General features: G+C 41.0%; 2 protein-coding genes across 3 annotated transcripts; both read right to left on the reverse strand.

Moving 5' to 3' along the window:
- Positions 1 to 7,169: 7,169 nt before the first annotated feature.
- LOC5515888 (transcription elongation factor 1 homolog) lies at positions 7,170 to 9,216 on the reverse strand. Its single transcript, XM_001635941.3, has 3 exons — positions 9,019 to 9,216; positions 8,523 to 8,593; positions 7,170 to 7,359 (listed from the first exon to the last, which is right to left on the reverse strand). The coding sequence occupies exons 1-3, from the start codon at positions 9,129 to 9,131 to the stop codon at positions 7,295 to 7,297; spliced, it is 249 nt and encodes an 82-aa protein (XP_001635991.1). The 5' UTR covers positions 9,132 to 9,216; the 3' UTR covers positions 7,170 to 7,294.
- Positions 9,217 to 10,196: 980 nt separating this feature from the next.
- On the reverse strand, positions 10,197 to 14,396 carry LOC116620094. 2 transcript variants are annotated; one of them, XM_032385644.2, is made up of 4 exons: positions 13,578 to 14,396; positions 12,774 to 12,815; positions 12,042 to 12,227; positions 10,197 to 10,510 (listed from the first exon to the last, which is right to left on the reverse strand). In XM_032385644.2, exons 1-4 carry the CDS (start codon positions 14,014 to 14,016, stop codon positions 10,320 to 10,322), a joined length of 858 nt encoding a protein of 285 aa, XP_032241535.2. In that variant the 5' UTR covers positions 14,017 to 14,396; the 3' UTR covers positions 10,197 to 10,319. The 2 variants fall into 2 exon arrangements, with proteins under 2 accessions (XP_032241535.2, XP_032241533.2); XM_032385642.2 differs by having other exon boundaries at positions 12,774 to 12,995.
- Between the last annotated feature and the right edge of the window lie 351 nt (positions 14,397 to 14,747).

A 14,747-nucleotide genomic window follows, 5' to 3' on the forward strand; every position in this document is an offset into this window, starting at 1 on the left:
GTGAGAAATGGTAGGAAAGTTCACCTGTAGAGATAAAAATTAAGAAACTAAAAAACAGAAGAAATTATTATCATTCGCGTTCTTTTGCCTTTCGGAAAGAGCAAACAAGCGGGGAAGGCGGGAAGCGTGGAGAGAAAAATTTCCTGTAGAAATTGAAGAAATAACTCAAACTCTTAGAAAAAACAGGTCGATGTTTAGGCATTTTGTGATTTGTATATTATCATTTAAAATACCCCACATATCTTTTCTCATGGCGCAATGGTTAAAAAAGGATAATTTCAGGTATATTTTTACCATGTTGTAAACCTCATGACTGAGACCTTGTTAGAAATGAAAATGGGAACTTTTTTAAATACGCGGCGAAATTTTCCAATTTAACATTCCATTTTTTACCTTTTTAATATGTCTTGACCTTCCGAACGCAATATAGTTGCCTCTGTGTATATGTGAAATAAGGCAAAATTATTTCTGCAAGTTTAGCAGAATGAACTCGAGAGCGAAAGTCGGGCTGATCTATTTTGCGAGTGTGAATATTTGATCGCCATGTGTACAAGCGATTACTATACTAACCAATCAGCAGAACAGTTTGTCTGTCATTCAAATTCCAATCACCCAATCATAGTTCACTACTGAGTCAATAGTACAAATAATAACCGCAGAAATAAACAATAGTCTTTAATTTGCGTTTCAATATAGGCAGCAAGCGAAAATGCGCGTGACAAATCTCAGTATCAGATTGAAAGGGAGAACTCACTATACATTATAGCGCTGGAACCAAAAGAATGGACAGCTCTAATAATTTCCCATAGTTTCCGGATTCATCGAGAGTGACTAAGTTCCGACTTAGGATTTCGAGTTGGATTTTCGAGTTGGATTTCGGGTTGCATCTCAAGATGATTTCCGAGTTGAATTTTATCAGAGAACTTACCCCCCCCCCCCCTCTCCCGGAAAAATTAGGTCCACTTTTTTAGATTTCAGAGTGCTAAACAATTTCAAACTAACTAGGAAGTGTATATTAAAATGATCATTTTAGTAGCTTCCATGGATATATGGCGATTTCAAATTGCCAAAGTTTTTTGGATCTCTGTCCATGATCTTTGCGAAAACATGTGCCTTCTACTTCTTTCTTTTTCCGAGGTAACAAATGATTTCTTGGCTTGAGTTTTTTTAAGCTTCTTTAGTCCATGCTTGGAAGACCGAAGAGGACTTATGCGTGAGACCGCTGGACACTTCTTAAAAAATCCGACTCAAAAATCCAACTCGGAAATCCAACTCGAAAATCCAACTAGGAAATCCAACTCGAAAATCCAACTAGGAAATCCAACTCGAAAATCAACTCGGAAATCCAACTAGAAAATCCAGCTCGGTATCCTAACTTGGTATCCTAACTCGGTAAATAGGCAACGTCGGCATCACGAAACACTCATATGACAGTGCTGGCAAGTTTGGTCTAGTTTTCTTAGCATTCACCGAAATGTAACAGTTCGCCGGTAAAACAAAAGGGCTGGTTGAACCGCGCGGTACTGGAACTGGTCTTGCGTTTTCCAGCACTGGGGCTTGTTTCTAAAAACACCCGAGAATTCTCGGGCCCGAAAACGATTTATTCCTTAAATTTGAAAAGCTGGCTAATTTCTATAAAGTTTATGGTATCTAAATGTGTTGAAATATCGTCAAACATCGTATTTTACCACAAAGATTCATGTAAAGGATGATACTCTTTATAGATTTATAGATTCGCAGTCACCCGAGACTTTTCGGGTAAATTTTTGGCTTCAGCAAAACTTCGAAAATAGCCCTATTGAGCGTAATCATTTGAAATATGAACCAAAGGAAGTTCAAACTGTTCTAAAACATGAAAGCGGTTCACAAAAAGGAAAACATGCGACATTTTGGGCAAAAATGCAAAATAAAGTTTTCGGGCCAGAGAATTCTCGGGTGTTTTGAGAAACGAGGTCCTGGCCACTCATATTTGTATTTGTATCTTAGTTCATCATGCGTGACCTTAACGAGACAGATCCATTTCAATGTAAGTTTCTGTCTGTCTCAGCAAAACATAAACTCTCTGAACTTAATAGGAATGTAGGAAAAAAATCTTATGTACGAAATAAAAGCATAACAAAATGGAAAGCCTCATAGAGTGTAGAGTGTCTCTGCATTAGTAAGTCGATACTCGGTCATTGGTGGGGGGGCCTCGAGCGAAAATGCGAAGACATTAGAACTGCAAGGGCGGTAGGAACGGTTCGCGCCACGGGTGGTAGCTCAGATTATGCAACGTAGTTTGACCGGGTTTTCTTATCCAACTTGGAGAGTGCGTCACAAACAAGGCACATTTCAGCCAAATTAGAGAAAAATTCGTGGTTTATTATCAGAATTTAACCTAAAAAACTTTGTTCCTGCCGCCCTTGGAACTGTCCATACTTTTGGCTCCAGTGCAGTAAATATATTCAGTTCAAACATTTCGTTCTAAATTCTGCCCCCCCCCCCCCCCCCCCTCCTCACACACATACTATACTTTTTGGGCCAGCTCAGCCATCCCCGAGTTCTCATTAGATGATAATTACTAGAACCCTGAACACAGGTAGGATTGAGGTGGGGGGGGGGGGGAGACTAAATATAATGACGAGTCGCAAAGCCGGTGGTGATTTAAAATGGCGCTAGGTATTTTTGGCGTTTTTCTTCCGATGCCTAACGTCCAATGTGTGAAACTAGAGCTGTAAATTTTAAAGCGGAGTTAATGAGAGACTGAAATTGCTTGCGAATCGAGCGAGCGCTATTGTAACTGAATGGAGGCGATTGGAGGCAACATAGAGATGTTATGAAGCTTTTGCAGGTTAATCAACGGTGAGGTTGAAAAATTGTGTTTGCAGGGGATTCCATTTGCGAAGTTGAAGTTCAAGTGACTTTATTTTTTCGTTTTAACAAAACAAATTAGCGTTAACCAACAGCTATGAAACAGGACCATATTTTGAAACAAAACAAGGGCGATAGAAATAATGTTTGTTAGGCTAAGTCTGGTATTAAACCACGAATTTCCCTCTATTTTGCCTAGTTTGCGACGCGCTCTCCGTGTTTGATTAGAAAACCCGGTCATCCGCTACTACACCGTGGCCGACGAGCTGTCCCCGACGCGGCGAGCTGTCCCCGACGCGGCGAGCTGTCCCCGACGCGGCGAGCTGTCCCCGACGCGGCGAGCTGTCCCCGACGCGCTAGCCGAAACGTGATTTTTTGCCTAACAAACACTGTTCCTACCGCCCTCGACAAAACCAACACGTTCCTTTTAAAAGTCAGTTCTACAATAATAGAAAAGTGTTCTTGTTCCTGAACCATGATCGATAGTTACTTAATTAGAACCTCTCTTTTTTTTTAAATCGCGAATTTAAGTACGCGCGAAAATAAGCAGAATAAGAAGAGAGACCTATCTATTTAACGGTCAACCACCATGAAGTGGCCACTATAAAGTTCCCAAATATTTCAGCGGTCAGCCTCTATTAAGTGGCCACCCGTGCCGGTCCCGATAATGGTCGCTTAATATAGTGACCACTGTACAATTGAAAAGGCTTCCAAAACAACAGGAAAAAATTCTAGGTGCTAACGACTTGTTTGTGTCTGTCAATGTATCACACAGACAACTTTAATCTTCACAGCTGAAAGCAGAGGAAAACGTGCAGGCATGGTGCGATCGAAGTTGATATTTCAAGGACAGTTGGCTGTATTTTAACAGGTTCTATGCGCTGACACTTTCTAAGGTCAACAACTTAAAGTAATTTTTATCCAAAATTTCCCCGTATGGTGATTATTAAACACATCTTTAACCAATAAAAGTTTTGATCCCCGTGCTAAATGTGTGTTAAATGAGTGCAAATATGGGCCTGTAGAGCATATAAGTTATCTCTTTTAAAGAACTGTTGAATAATTTTCAGCCTTTTTGAATTAGCAGTCTTGAGAAAAACCCGAGGTCAAGAAGTCTAGTTCAGAGATGTAACCTGTTCGCACGAGAATATTATACACGTCTCTATACTCGTACCCTTGATATCTCCTTGGCACCTGCTATACGAACCAAGTTTTTCTACATCGTAAACGTCAGAAATTCAAATGCGCTTGGGTCACAAATCCTGTGGACAAACCACAGGTAACCCACAGATTCTCTAGAAAGCATACCCGAGAAATTTTATTATATTTTTGCGTACAACTATCTTTCAGTCTTAGATAATAAGGCATATCGTGTGCATATCGCCATAATATTTTTCGGGCAAAACCGCTAACAGTCTTCTTTTGGCTATTGTCATTGAAGCGTGGAAAACAATGTGAATATCTACTCTCGCGAACGAAGTGACCGTACAACAATGAAATTGGGACACTAAAGACCAATTAAAAAAGGTTTTTTGTAAATACAAATACATATTTTTCCAAAAAAAATGCACACTGAGAATACACTGTAGTAACGATCAAATTTTTTATGGGTATTACTACTCTACTGCGGTGTGAGTGAGTATTCTGAGATCTCTTGCCAACGGTAGTCTCAAAATGCTCAAACCGCTTCTCCTCTCTATCTTCGATGATCCAGTTTTAAACACGAGGTTCCGCTATAAAAGGGAAAGCTCCCCCCACCCCCGGCCTCGATTTTGCAATTATAATTAGAACACTGGATCACTAGCCGTTACAAATTGTAAGTCTACTGTAAAATTGCTTATCTCTGAGCCTCAGTCGGTTGGAATAAAACTATTTTTGCACAGGTAAAAAGACAGTGGAGATAATTTAGTAATTTGTTGCCCACTCACTTTTTCGGTGTAAAATTATTTGCACTGTCCTTAATCTAACGCAACTGGTTAATTTAAATTCGCGTTGTGATGAAAATGCTCATATCTTAGAGCGCATACAGCTTGGTACAGTACTATTTTATATAAATAGAAATATTTTAAAGGAATGATATTCGAATCTAGCGCTAAGAGCAATTATCCTGACATGTTGACTCATTGACGGCTGATTGATAACTGGTTGTTCTTGAGCTCGGGGGTGGGAGCAGCTTACCCTTTAAAAGCGGAACCTCGAGTTTACGATACACAGAACACAACCTCATTTGAAGTGCCCTAGTCAGCCACATCTTTATTATTGTTTTAATTCTACATTTAAAGACAAATTGTGTGATACCATTCCGAAATAGCCATCTGAAAACAAACTTTATACGTCTTTTACTAGATTCAATCCTAAATATCACATTAGCGCCCACATGCCGATGAAAATGGGTGCCTTCTAACCTTACTTGGTATTTAGTACGATGAAAAAAAATGGCTGACCGACGAATCTTTAACGTACACTTTATTTTACTGCTGCCTCTAAACAGTTTTCTTTGATCTGTTTGGCATTGGTAGGGATCTTTACATACAAGAAAGTTTTGTTGGTTTTAATTGCCTGCACGCGTTCTTTCACAAAAGAAGCTTCTACCGAGACGTTACAAGTAAATATTAGTCGCCCTTTTACGGATGAAGGGCCAGGTAACGCATACAGAGTCGAGACAGCGTGAAGGATGATACGACGCGACATCATCTCTAGAAGTACCTTCATTTCAAAATCCTATAGAAGAAAACATGGGCTTTTTAAAACACGAAATAGCTCTCTTCGCAAGCCTTTTCTTGATTACAGGATGTAAAGCACATGTAGAAAAATACCATGACAATATTGAAACTCTGGTTACCGTTCATCTCCTTACATTCTTCGTGCTTGGAGTCTGTGTTGTTATTATTGGACTGTCTCGAGTGTACTGCGTGGCTTGTCAGGAGAAATTGAGCGAGGAGCCCGAGGGTTTTATTCTTCCTCCGATTAGGAATGGTATTATTTTAGAACCGGAATACACTATTAAGACAACGGTGACGCATGTGAACGAAACAAGTTAACAAACATCTCAGGCAGTCTTACAATCAAGAAGAGTTTGTAAGTTTATAGTGTAAAACAACACAAGAGGAGTAAGCCATTGGCAAATACTAACTTCGAGCAGGGCACTGGAAAATTCGATGATAAGGTTAAACTCTCTTTCATTTATTGATACCAGCAGCTCTCCTAATGCTGACTGGTGATGCGCAAGTGCACAATAGCCACTGGTGACATTGATGAAGACTTCGTATCAGCTTGCTTGACATTATATCTTAAAGTTTGCGATGAAAAGAAGGATTGCAAGAGTAATGCGATTGGCAGACATTTTAAAAGTACCATCGTCATGCGAATCTCAAAGATAGGACGTGGAACAAGAGAGAGCCCCATGCATGACGATCAACACAAAAGACACAAAACAGAAGATATCTCTATTAAAGTGCGACGCGCGCTACCGTGGCCACCTTGACAGTTTTGTGAAGTAATCTATTGAGGTTACGATAAACGTACTATCTGATTGGCATCAGCCTAACTATCCAACGAGCTTGTCAAACAGATGCTTCAATGCACACCAATGCACTTTAGGATCCCCCCAGTTCGTGTCAATTAAGACTTGGCTGATTCTGACAGATGCAAGGTGGCTAGCCGCAGGTGTTTTGGACCCTTTATTGGGAAAAGGGGCTTTTGTCGAGTTCGGGCTTCCTGTGGCGTGATCAAGAAAGAGACCTCTTCCGGTAACGGTTCAACACAGGAAGCCCAATTCATAAAAATATTGTACAAAAATCACTCGAGATGCCTGGAGAGGAGGCTAAAGGTGGCTTTGATAGCAAGCGTCACACTTTAAAAACGTTAAAATAGGCATAAAGCGGATCCAAATCTTGATAGCAAAAGCTGATCAGCAGAACAATTCTAAATTGGTTGATAAAAAGACATCCTTTTTCTAGGAATAATAAAAGAAAATATTATAAAATCGTAGGTAATTCCAATCAATGATTGTTTTAAAAAAGTTTCTTTGTTGGAAAACAAAAATACAATTCATGACAAAGCCAAATGAGAAACAAACGATAATTATTAAATAGCATAATATGAACCATGCATGTAGATGTGATCTCGAACCAGAATGCTGAATATGACACAACAAACACTGACACTTGAATGGTATCTTTAAAAATATTTCCTTCAGAGAGAGAAGAAATATGGGGAATTCTTAAACTTTAAAAAGGTTATTCGAGATGTCCATTGCTGACGGTGGTAAGAAAGGAAATATGATAAGTAGAACTTAAGGAGCAAACGCCACACAAAAATATGTTCATATGAAGATTTATTTACATGATAATGGCAATGGCCTGGCCTACACTAGATATCCTGGGTTATACACTTGTTATAGCATTAGTCTACATACAGATCAGTGTTATGGAACTTCTCCTCTTCACTGATTGGCTAACTCACAAGCATCGATCCAATCACTGTAGACATCAACAGGTTCTGACAAATCTGATAAGTGAGTTAAGAAAAAATGAATGCAAAGTATGACACATACAATTCTTTCTTTGTGTGCCAGTCACAATGGCCTTCACTGTGAAAAGAAGATCACAAATGACTAAGATCTTATGATTGAGATATAAATATTCCATCAATAAGTGTAAATGCCTGACTGATATCTAGTCAGCATTTACACCTGGTACCTCTTTTGGCTACACACTTTTACTATAAATATGAGTAATAAGTGGACTCTGAGACACAATGGGCTGATACAAGGATAGGGGAGTGGGTCGGGTGGATACCTCCCCGCATGCCTCTCATATTCTGCCACAGATACCACCAGGAGTTCAAACCTTATCAATCGAACAGCAACAAGCCTGTAAGGTCAGGTGATAAATGGAAGCCAAAGGATATATTACTCACTGTACTGTATATGTTTACATGAAAAGGTGTCAATAGAAGTAAGTAGTGCCATCATAAAGTAGATCCCAGCTATCATTAAATCTGCAAAGTGATTTCAGTAAAACATAGCTAGAAGGGGTCTTGAAATGGGCTCAGAGTTGGTAAAAAAGATACTGGTTACATCTATACTTAATAATTTTCTTGTATCTCAAATGTGGTGCCTATTATACATGTAGATGTATTACTTTTTAAATAGTAGTCACCCTTTTTGACAATCAAAGGAAAGAAGTTGTTTATAAACAAATGTGGGGGCCTGTCCAAATTTGCACTTATTACCTCATGGTCAAAAAAATATTAGACTTCTAAAAATGCTAAGGAAAAATTTAAGGAAAACTCAAACTACTGCATTTTTGGCTTGGTATACTTTGATGTGCCTCTGCAAATGAACACCAAAAAATTAATTGCATTTCCCTACACTAGGCTAATCAAAAATTATATTATTGTTCAATCTAGTTTGAGATTGTGAGACAGGTTTAACTTAAAGATAACCTTTCATCATCAGCCTCTAAGGAGATTTATTACCTGCATATCTTTCAATAATTCTCTACATACAAACACCCAGCGAAAAAAAAAATGTAAACCTTATCTCACCTTTTTTTAAAAGATGGAGTCTATTAAAAATTTCAGTCTAGGTAAGTCAAGTTATATTTAGTAAATGTAAAAATTGTTTTAAATAAACTAAAAAAGACTTTAAAAAATGTTTTAAAGGATACATGTGATTGAACTCTGATACGTTTCTAGGCATACACGGCATGATATGTAACCCATATTCTTCACTCTGTCACTGTGGAAATAACAAAATAGTAAGTTACTTACATCAAATGATCAATGGCAATAAGAAGTCAAATATTTGACGCATGCTATTGGGAAAACAATACTTGCGGTACAGACATGAAAATTGTAAAGGCTAAATAGAACACTGTTAATCATATCCTCTCACAAAGCATTAGCAAATCTGTTCCGAGAAAACTTTCGTAAACAATATTCTATAGAGTGAGATAAGCTTACAGCCAAATTCGTTGTTGCGCGAACTCGGCGAATTCAAAACCCATGTGTCGTTTGGGAATAGCGCGTAGTCAGACACAAGCTTTGGGAGCGGTTTGTCTGGTTTTGATTGACTACGCGCTATTTCCAAACGAAGAAAGAAATTTTGGATTCTGGCAGGTCGCGCAACAACGAATTTGGCTATAACGTTCACACCTTACTTACAGTTTTACTTCGCATGATTTCTCGTGGTTACAGAACGGGCAATTGAACTGCACGTCCAGAGGATCTTTTCGTTTCGTCGGCGCTGGTTTACGTTTTGATCGTCTTCGTCCCATGCTACAGCGAGATCAATCGCGTTTTGTCTATTCAACACGAGTTTCAACCGACGCCATTTTGTTGAGCACTGAGCACGCCAAGGTGAGCCCGCGATGCAGCTGCTATCCACAGGAAACCCAGAAAGGATCCATTGGGGTCCGAACAAGTATCGCTCGTTTACTTGGAGCAAAGTAAACGAGCGACACAGAAAGCTCTGCGCAGGAGAGTAAACATGTTAGCGTTCACTCAAAATCAAAATCAAATCCAAAAGAGATAAAACGATGGCGAAATAAAAAAGAAAAAAGTAAAAGGTAAAAAAATGGCGTAAATAAAACCGAGGGTCGAACTTGATCTCAAAGAGAAAAAAATAGACCATACATCCAGACGTCCGCTGAATCACCGTATGGCAGCTAAAGCTTTACGGCTAGGCTGGAGATTTCGGCTCCAACACCGCTATCTAGCTAACTGTGTAACACACAGGCACCGAGGCACCCGCGCATTAATAGGGAGGCAATAACCAAGTTCCTAGCCCAGTCTTATACGGTTACGCCACACACAGCTCGCTGTGACTTAGAGTGAAAAATATTTAGGCTTATCTGGGCGCTTTCGGTCTCCTCGGAGGGACTATCCTATAGCAGCGGTGTAATTGTCGTGCACGTGAACATGTATTTAATACAACAAAAGGTCAACTAAGGGAGCAACTACTGACGCGACTAGAAAAATAACGGTATTACCGACTTGATAAACTAATCATGCATCACACCAAAATTGCAATTCAGTACGCGGTGTGTCTGTGTTAATACTAGGCTTAAAATACTAGTGGAATTTCCCACAGATGGCATCCAAATGCTCCTACATTTGGATGTTCTCGTATGAGAGATTAAAACTGGTACTCGGACATGGGAGGTGCTTTCATGATTGAATAGTAAGCAAAAATCTTGACAGCATTTGAAGCGCAGACTGGTCTATTTTCCACTTGCCCCGTTTGCCAATGGCGGATTCGGGGGGGGGGGGGGAGGGGGGGGTTGTGGAACACATCCGCCCCTTCTTGCGATAGCAGACAAAATGCAATAACAGGCCATTAATCACATCAAAATCTTTATTCAAGGCAGAAAAAAAATGATATCATATTAATTACTGAGGCTTGGATGTGGTTACAAGGTTATCGTCCCGGCATCATTCTCTTAGGACGATCTTCTCGGGTGATTTCACGGTCCTCCAAGGATCGCCAGAAATACTATCCCCATAGAGCGATAGAACCAGAACGGGATGAGAACTCCAAAGAAGACCAACGACAGCAACGAGAAGAAATTGTCCATCATGATCTCCCATTCCCTGGTCCTTGGTTGCCCAACTAGGCGTCCTGCGTTTCGCTCCTCATATACCACAAGTCTTTCATCTGTTAAGTCGGACACCGAAGATGCAGAAACACACGCATTTTCTTAGTCATAAAGAGTGTTCAACTTGTACACCATTGAAATCAGACTCTTTCTCTCCCATCCCCCTATCCACCCCCCTTACAAAGGTAGGGCGAGCCTCCCCCCCCCCAAAAAAAAAAAAACGCTCAAAACAAAGGCATTCACTTTCACGCTTATTTTCACTGGAGTCTTCAAAAGACAACGAGATAATTATCAGGAGTAAATATGTTGGTTGCACTTGGAGTCTTCTTCAGAATTGCATAACAATTCATAGATCCGACATGTCAATCACGCGCGCACGAATAGCCAATCAGGAAAGAGATGATGCAATAACAGCCACGTGGTCGCACAAATTTCCCACTAAAAGTCGGCAATCGACGCCAAAAAAGATTGGTTGGAGATATTTTTTTTGCGAATTTGGACAAGCAAATAAGCATTTTTCGGTCAGCGTGGAAAGTGCTAGTCCTGTTTTCTTTGACCGGCCACATTTAGTGTCGAGTTGGGACTCAAATTGCAAAAAAACACGTACAATTTCTACGAAGAAAAATAATAAATTAAAAGCAAACAAACCACATACAAGAACAGTGTAAGTCCTACCATTGAACTTGTGTTTGATATTATCATATAAGAATGAGACCGTCGTTTGTATTTTTGCTATACTTGAATCTTGACGTTTGCCAATAAAACTTGTAGTTAAAAGTCAGGTGTAAACAGCGAATTCGGCATTCTCTTCTACTTTTCCCCGCACTTAAATCACTGCAAGTTGACAAAAATAGCTTAGAAAGCACATAAACACATAGTAACTACCGAAAAGAGCACCGCTTTATCTTATCATTTGCAAATTTTTGTATTTCGAGCTGGATTCGTGCTGTTTCCATTCAACAACCAAACTTGTAACTATCTATTTCTATGCTTTTCTACAAGATTTTCACCAAGCTTGGACAGCAAATCAAGTTTCCATCATGTTAGGTGACCGTGTTTTATTTCCCAAGTCGCAGGTAAACCCCTATAAACGTCTATATTTTAGATAAACCCGAGCAGGGTTCACAGACCTCATCCGACATGTTGTACAATTTTAGGGACTTTTGTGGGACATTTGGGTTGCACTTCGCTGGCTTCTCTTTGCTGCTTTCTGATTGGATATTCGTGCGCGCGTCGGATCTATGAATACCCCCACATCTCTCCCGAATTTATATTATCCCATAGCTGTAGCAGGCCTCGGATTATTGGGGGGGGGGGGGGAGCACGATGATACAGAAACTTTAAGAAAACAATGGGGGCACAGCCACGCCCCTACTTGTAATTTCCTTATAACTTTTTTAAAATATTGGGGGGGGGGGGGGTACGTGCCCCCAGTGCCCCGCCCCCTGCTACGGCCCTGTATCCCAATCAAGTTATTGCGTGGAAATCAGGTTTTTCAACCAAATTGCGAGAAAATCCGGACAAAATCAGAGGGTTGAACACTCCGTTTGTATCGTTGTTATCCTGATATACGTTACTCGCGACTCTAACCTTGTTCCACATCTCCATGACTAAGTACCCAGTGCCTTATCACGTCTTCGTCGCCGAGCTGGGACGAGCTCTCTTGCACGGCGATATTGAAGGCGTCCCCAAGGTTTGGGATATTGCTCTTAGGTGCCTCGCGTGGTGTGAGTGGAACTGAAGTCGATATATCTATCCCAAGGTATTCTGCCAATTCTATAAGAATATTCCCTGCTAGCAGAGGCCTCTTTTCTCTGTATTAGCGAAATACAGAGAAAAGAGGCCTCTGCTAGCAGGGAAATAAGAATACCGTTGTGAGTAAATAAAATTCATAGGAACCTACAGGCATTCATAGAAACAATCCGAAGTAACGTCATTGGGTGACCGGAACATTAGTTTTATTGGCATAACTGTGCCATTTTTTCCGTGTTTTATTTTATACCGTAATTGGTATGACACAGTATGTTATTCACGAAGTATTGGTTGCAATCTAAGGGCGCGTTTGTTTACTCTTGATTCTGGAATGAGAGAATGATCAGAATAGAAAAAGCACGCGTTCGTTTATCCCGCGTTCCCATTCCGGAATGGAATGAAGGCCATTCCTCCCATTCTGCTACCTGTAGCAGAATGACTCGAATGCTATTCTGAACATTCTCTACCAGAAACATCCCCATTCCAGAATGAAGGGAAAAAAGGACCCTAAAGCGTAAAAAAAATCTAATACAACTTCTGGCAATATTTTATAGTCTAGGACGTTCTCACCTGGGAAGGCCCAAGCCATGATCCCCAAGGAACACTCGTCAGCTAGCCAAAACAAGAAGCGTGCACAACGCTTAGTAAAGCGCAATACCGCGCGTAGAACAATAAGCAGAAGAAAGCCTGGATCGAGGGCCATAGCGAGAGTGCGTATGAGGTAGGACAGCGTGGAGGGAGCCTCACCAGGGCCCTCGTCACCAGGCCTCTCGTGCTGAACTGATAGGCGGACTGTAGAGAAAGATATGTTTTATTGGAGCAATGTGTATGATAGCGGTGGCAGATCCAGGGGTACATCCGTGGGTTTAATAGAACCGGCCCTTTTAGAGCAAAATCATGATTATCCTTACGGGTAGACAATTGAGGCCTTGGAAGAGATGGCATAGTTATTTATAAACTGCACCATCCTTAACATCCAACACAAAATGGGGGCCAGACACAGTGCTTTCTTGGCTATGAGATACGGTGTAGTTGCAGGCAAATCTAGATCACTTCTAGAGTAAGGTCTGTGGTTACTAATGCATTGGAAACATCTGTTTGTTGTGAATATGAAAAATAAATCAGGCCGGTACCCAGGGGGGGGGGGGGGGGGGTACAGGGGATGCAAAAGGCCACAACCGCCGAAGGTCCCGTGGAGATAATGCCAAGTTATAAAAAAAATCCCTCTTTGTTCTTCCCCCACGGAAAAATTTTGTCCACTCTTTCGGATGCCGCACCCCTCCCCCCCCCCCCCAAGAAAAATCCTGGGTATGGGCCTGTAAATGATTAGACTGTGAATTTTAACGATAACGCACGGTCTCTTCGACTGCTTACCTCCACTACATAAAGTAGTTTGAGTCATAATATCCCGATGTCTTCTGTGTTTAACATCACTTTTCTTATGCATCACTCTCGGTCGAGCTTCTCTTACGGACCTTCTCCCATCATCATTATAGTTATTTCTGGTAATATCGGATCTATCTCCGGAGCCTCTATTATTGGAGTGTATACCTTTCACGCGTGTTTGGGATCTTTCGTTGGTACGTCTGCGCCTTTCATGAGTGATGGGTTGATCTTGCAGGCAAGCAGGCGTAAATGCCACCAGCATTCGACGCAAATAAACGAAAAACTTGTGAATTGCGTCCTCCAGATAATCCCATGGACTAATCAAAAACTCGCGACAGTGCGTGAACAGAGTCCGAAGCTGAGGCAATTCCGCGTCACCCTTAAAGACTCGAGCAAGGAAGTAAATGCCATCAACCATTGCGTTCATACAAGTGTACGGAATAAGGATAGGTGAACACAACACCAGCCCAAGGTTTATCCAAAATAATGTAAAACATCCAAACGCAGCGAGGCAGAACAGTCCGATGGCTAATCCCCAAGCCAGGACAGCACAGGATGGGATAATAAAAAATAGGGACAAGGCTAGGCAAGCGATCACGGCTAAAATAGGATGGCGGTGCAGAAGATTCTAAGCGCCGTGCGCGCTTCCTCTGGGACAATCCTATTACAGACCACCACAGGGAGGCTGTGTAGTTGACCAGGCACCCGCGTTAACAGAGAATGGTGCCCGCCCACAGAAAGATGGGGTGAGGGGTGAGGTCCATTCATAGCGGATTCGCATACGGCATTACGGTGGGAAATGTGTCATCTTCTGTTACAGAACGCTAATTAGACGCTAATCATGACACAATAAACATGCGGGAAAAAGAACCAATTTTGTATGCTTGTCGTATCAGTTCAAAATCGACACACCCAAACTAGCCGCTACAAACATCAATGTTTTGCATTGGAATAATTTTGAGTTCTTGAAAAGACCAAATACGTAACTGTTTTTGAGCGCGGTGCATGTATACGAATGCGCGCGCGAAATACGGTGTCTTCGAGAACAAAGTATGAGGGAGTCTGGGAATGAGGAGTGAATTTCGTGGGAAGTGTAAGCCGAAATACGCGCGAGAGATTTCATTGACAATAAGCAATTGACACAATGTCATCTATTTT

Source organism: Nematostella vectensis, chromosome 1 (genome assembly GCF_932526225.1).
Source record: "Nematostella vectensis chromosome 1, jaNemVect1.1, whole genome shotgun sequence".
Lineage (NCBI taxonomy): Eukaryota > Metazoa > Cnidaria > Anthozoa > Actiniaria > Edwardsiidae > Nematostella > Nematostella vectensis.

Bases quoted from the DNA above. Each gene is read 5' to 3' on its own strand.
- LOC116620094 (XM_032385642.2), bottom strand. From the start codon at position 14,016: ATGAACGCAATGGTTGATGGCATTTACTTCCTTGCTCGAGTCTTTAAG. The intron at 12,996-13,577 runs GTAAGCAGTCGA...CTTTCTCTACAG, and splicing joins AACTACTTTATGTAGTGGAG to TCCGCCTATCAGTTCAGCAC. The intron at 12,228-12,773 runs GTGAGAACGTCC...ATATTCTTATAG, and splicing joins CATGGCTTGGGCCTTCCCAG to AATTGGCAGAATACCTTGGG.
- LOC5515888 (XM_001635941.3), bottom strand. From the start codon at position 9,131: ATGGGACGAAGACGATCAAAACGTAAACCAGCGCCGACGAAACGAAAA. The intron at 8,594-9,018 runs GTAAGTAAGGTG...TTATTTCCACAG, and splicing joins AAATCATGCGAAGTAAAACT to TGACAGAGTGAAGAATATGG. The intron at 7,360-8,522 runs GTATCCTTTAAA...CTCACTTATCAG, and splicing joins GTATCAGAGTTCAATCACAT to ATTTGTCAGAACCTGTTGAT.